The following is a 3496-nucleotide window of genomic DNA, read 5'->3' on the forward strand; positions in this document are numbered from 1 at the left end:
GTTCCTTTTAATGGCTGAGTAATGAATGTTCCACTGTATGGATTTACCATTGTATTTACCCACTGATCAGCTAAAATTATGCTGCTTTGTATGAACATCCATGTATGAATTTTGCAAGATAACATAGCACAAATTCAAAGAGTCATTGTAGTTTTCTGGTTAATATAAATCAAATTCAAAATCTCAACCATAATAAATGAGACACTTACGGGGAAGTTGTTGTGGACGCTCAGGAGGGAAAAAATCTCCCTTTGGTAAGGCCCTCTCATCCTGAAAGAGAAAGTAAATATATCTCAGTATTCCTAGAAGACTGTTGGCAACAGCAAAAGACAGGAACAACACCCATCAACAGACGACTAGTTTAATAAATTATGAGACACCCTCACCATAGAATACCATGCACGTAGAATTTGAAACATCTGCCGGAACCGGTTTGGTTCAGTGGATAGAGCGTCAGCCTGCGGACTGAAAGGTCCCAGGTTCGATTCCGGTCAAGGGCATGTACCTGGGTTGCGGGCACATCCCCAGTAGGAGATGTGCAGGAGGCAGCTGATCGATGTTTCTCTCTCATCGATGTTCCTAACTCTCTATCTCTCTCCCTTCCTCTCTGTAAAAAATCAATAAAATATATTAAAAAAAAAAAAAAAAAAACATCTGCCTACTGGTCAGCATCCATTCTTTCTTTAATAACTTTGTTTTCTCTTTAATGAAATAATACAGTTTCATTGGCAAATGTAAGACTACAGATAGATCATCTCCCTAAGTAATGTATTAATAATATTGAGAAATTTTACCTTTCCTTTGAAATAAAAAACAATGTGAGTATAAGAAAAAATTCAAGTATAAGAAATATATATTTTCTACTTCCTATAATACTATGCTGGAAAAAAACCCCAGAAGATTAAGCAATCAGTTAAGTAAAATAAATGTTTTCTTAAACAGCCACTAAATATTTTGTATGTTAATACTCTTAAGTGGACTCTAGCAATGTTAGATTTCGCATTTTTACATGTTTGAAAATAAACTAAACTTTAATTTTAATGATGTAAGAACAAGGTAAAACCATTACCTTGGGTGTGCTTCCTTTAATGAATTTTTTAATTGAAGACAACAAGCCGGTTTCATTCTTCGGTGGTTTTTCTCCTCCTGTAGGTAGGCTATCATCAACTTCTGAATATTTCCTCTTTGCTCTGGCAGTGCGCTGTGTTTGGATTGGATTGGATTGCTGAGAAGCTTTCCGTGTTCTCAGCCTCATCTTTTATGGGTGCCACATGTAAAACTGTAAGAGAGAAATAACAAGGGTTATTAAAAACTTAATCTAGCATACCCATAGTTTTCCAACTTATATAATAAAAACCTCTTGGTTAAAAAAAGTCCAGGTTTCAAAGGGATTGAAATAAGAAATTAACATTTTATGTGATTGAACTTTATAGTATACATTATCCCAAGTAACCTTCCAATCTTTTGAAATTATACCCTGTGATTGAACACCAGTGTGCATTCTCTCTACAGCACTATGTTGCCTCCATCCATGCCCACATTATCATTTATTTAACCATTCATTTATTCATTCAATAAGTTTCTCCTGAGCACCTACCACATTTGAGGCACTGGGCTAGGAAATTACCTAGTAAACAATAAACAAGATAGGGAAAATTTTGCCCTCTGGAACTCAAACTGTAGTGGGGAAAAAACCCTTCGTCAATAAATGAATGCCATTAGCACATTCTAATAATCAGCAATCATACAAGTGTAACAAGAAGTTAAACCATTTTCCAGGATTTGATCTTATCTTATTTAATGATACTTTAAAAACTGAATTCCCACAAGAAAGAACATATGAACCAATCTACTTGACTTTTCTCATTTTATCGATGAGAAAATAGGTGGCAAAACTGTCCCAAGACTTACACTTATCTTACCACTCTGAGACTCAAAATGAAAAAGAAATTAGAAAACAATATAAAGTGTGGAGAACAATAAAATTACTCACAACAGTGAATGCATTTGTAGAAATTCTAAGCAATCTAAAGGTGTAGAAATAGTTAGGGTCTTCACTGACCAATTAGGAAGCTTAAGAAATTGTGTCTTTACTAATTCAACATAATGGTCACAGAAAAAAAGTTAGAACCCTTTAAAATATATATAAAAACTTTATACTACTATAGTATGCTATGCTATACTATAGCATACCTACTTTAAGAATAACAACAAAAAAACCATATCCCCTAAATTCAAGGGATTCACCGGAAGTTCCAAAATATCTTTCAAAATAAATTTTTTCCATCACCAAATGATACTCAGTTTTTTCCTTTTATTTTTTTAATCCTCATCCGAGGATATGTCTTGACTGATTTTTTAGAGAGAGACAAAGAGAAAGAGAGAGAGAGAGAGAGAGAGAGAGCGAGAGCGCACATCAATCGGCTGCCTCCAGTACACGCCCCTCCTGGGGGTAAAAGCCACAGTGCCCTGACCAAGAATCGAACCCTCAAACCTTTTGGCATATGGGACAACATTCCAATTAACTGAGCCACCCGGCCAGAGGCAAATGGTGCTCAGTTAAGTTGCTATCCCCAAATGAAATAAATATTGCCTTTTCTCCTAAAGAGACAATGTTGACTTATAAAGGGAGTTATCATTCAAGGCATGTATTATTTACTTAACTCGATTAACATTGCATAAATTTGTCTTAATTCCTTTAGTTTTCAGCTCAGCACTTCTTAGAAAAGGAAAATTCCCATGCCATAAGAACATAAAAGTATTTTTTAAAAGAGTTATTTTTAATCAATTTCCATAGATATTTTTTAAAAGATTTTAGTCTTGAAACTTACCAAGACTTGTTTTACAGCTCACCACATGGCCTATCTTGGTGAACCTTGCATGTGAGATTAAAAAGTAGTGTTTTCTTCATCTGTGTGTGAGCAGTCAGTTTTGAAATTCCATGAGGGCTTGACTGCTCTAGCCCTATCAGACTTAAAAGTACACCTTTCACAACTCACCATCAGAATGGACAAAATTCCTCCACATTTCATAACTTTCTTGTTTAAATGTTCTTGTCTTGCATTCCATAAATACCCACTGGTTATTTTTTAATTCAGAGGACTTTTTCTCCTAAGCTTTCCCAGAACCTTCATTCTCTCCATGCAGAATGGTCTAGCATTTTATATATACACTAGAGGCCCGGTGCACAAAAATTTGTGCACTCCGGGTGAAGGGGGGGGTGTCCCTCAGCCCGGTCTGTGCCCTCTCGCAGTCAGGGACCCCTTGGGGGTGACCACCTACTGGCTTAGGCCCACTCCCCGGGGGATTGGGCCTAAGATGGCAATCAGACATCCCTCTGGCAGCCCGGCAGCCCTCGGGGGATGTCCACTTGCCAGCGGGGAGCAGGCCTAAACTGCAGTTAGACATCCTTAGCGCTCCTGAGGAGGCAAGAGAGGCTCCCACCACCTCCGCTGTACTGGCAGCTGTCAGCCTGGCTTGTAGCTGAGTAAAGCTC

General features: G+C 37.5%; 1 protein-coding gene across 6 annotated transcripts in view; it reads right to left on the minus strand.

The window, feature by feature from the left end:
- Nucleotides 1-3496, minus strand: part of CTDSPL2 (CTD small phosphatase like 2) — a 91587-nt gene that overhangs the window by 53318 nt on the left and 34773 nt on the right. For 5 of the 6 annotated variants that reach the window (XR_001512202.1, XM_006777996.2, XM_015557585.1 and 2 more), the window contains exon 2: nucleotides 1070-1279. Coding sequence is in view for 5 of the 6 variants with exons in the window: in XM_006777996.2 (XP_006778059.1) it covers nucleotides 1070-1255 (186 nt within the window). In the remaining variant the exon portion in view is untranslated. Of the gene's footprint in view, nucleotides 1-1069; nucleotides 1280-1792; nucleotides 1921-3496 lie in introns of those variants that run through there. The other variant, XM_015557583.1, reaches the window with a different exon arrangement.

Source organism: Myotis davidii, unplaced genomic scaffold (genome assembly GCF_000327345.1).
Source record: "Myotis davidii unplaced genomic scaffold, ASM32734v1 scaffold46, whole genome shotgun sequence".
Classification (NCBI taxonomy): domain Eukaryota; kingdom Metazoa; phylum Chordata; class Mammalia; order Chiroptera; family Vespertilionidae; genus Myotis; species Myotis davidii.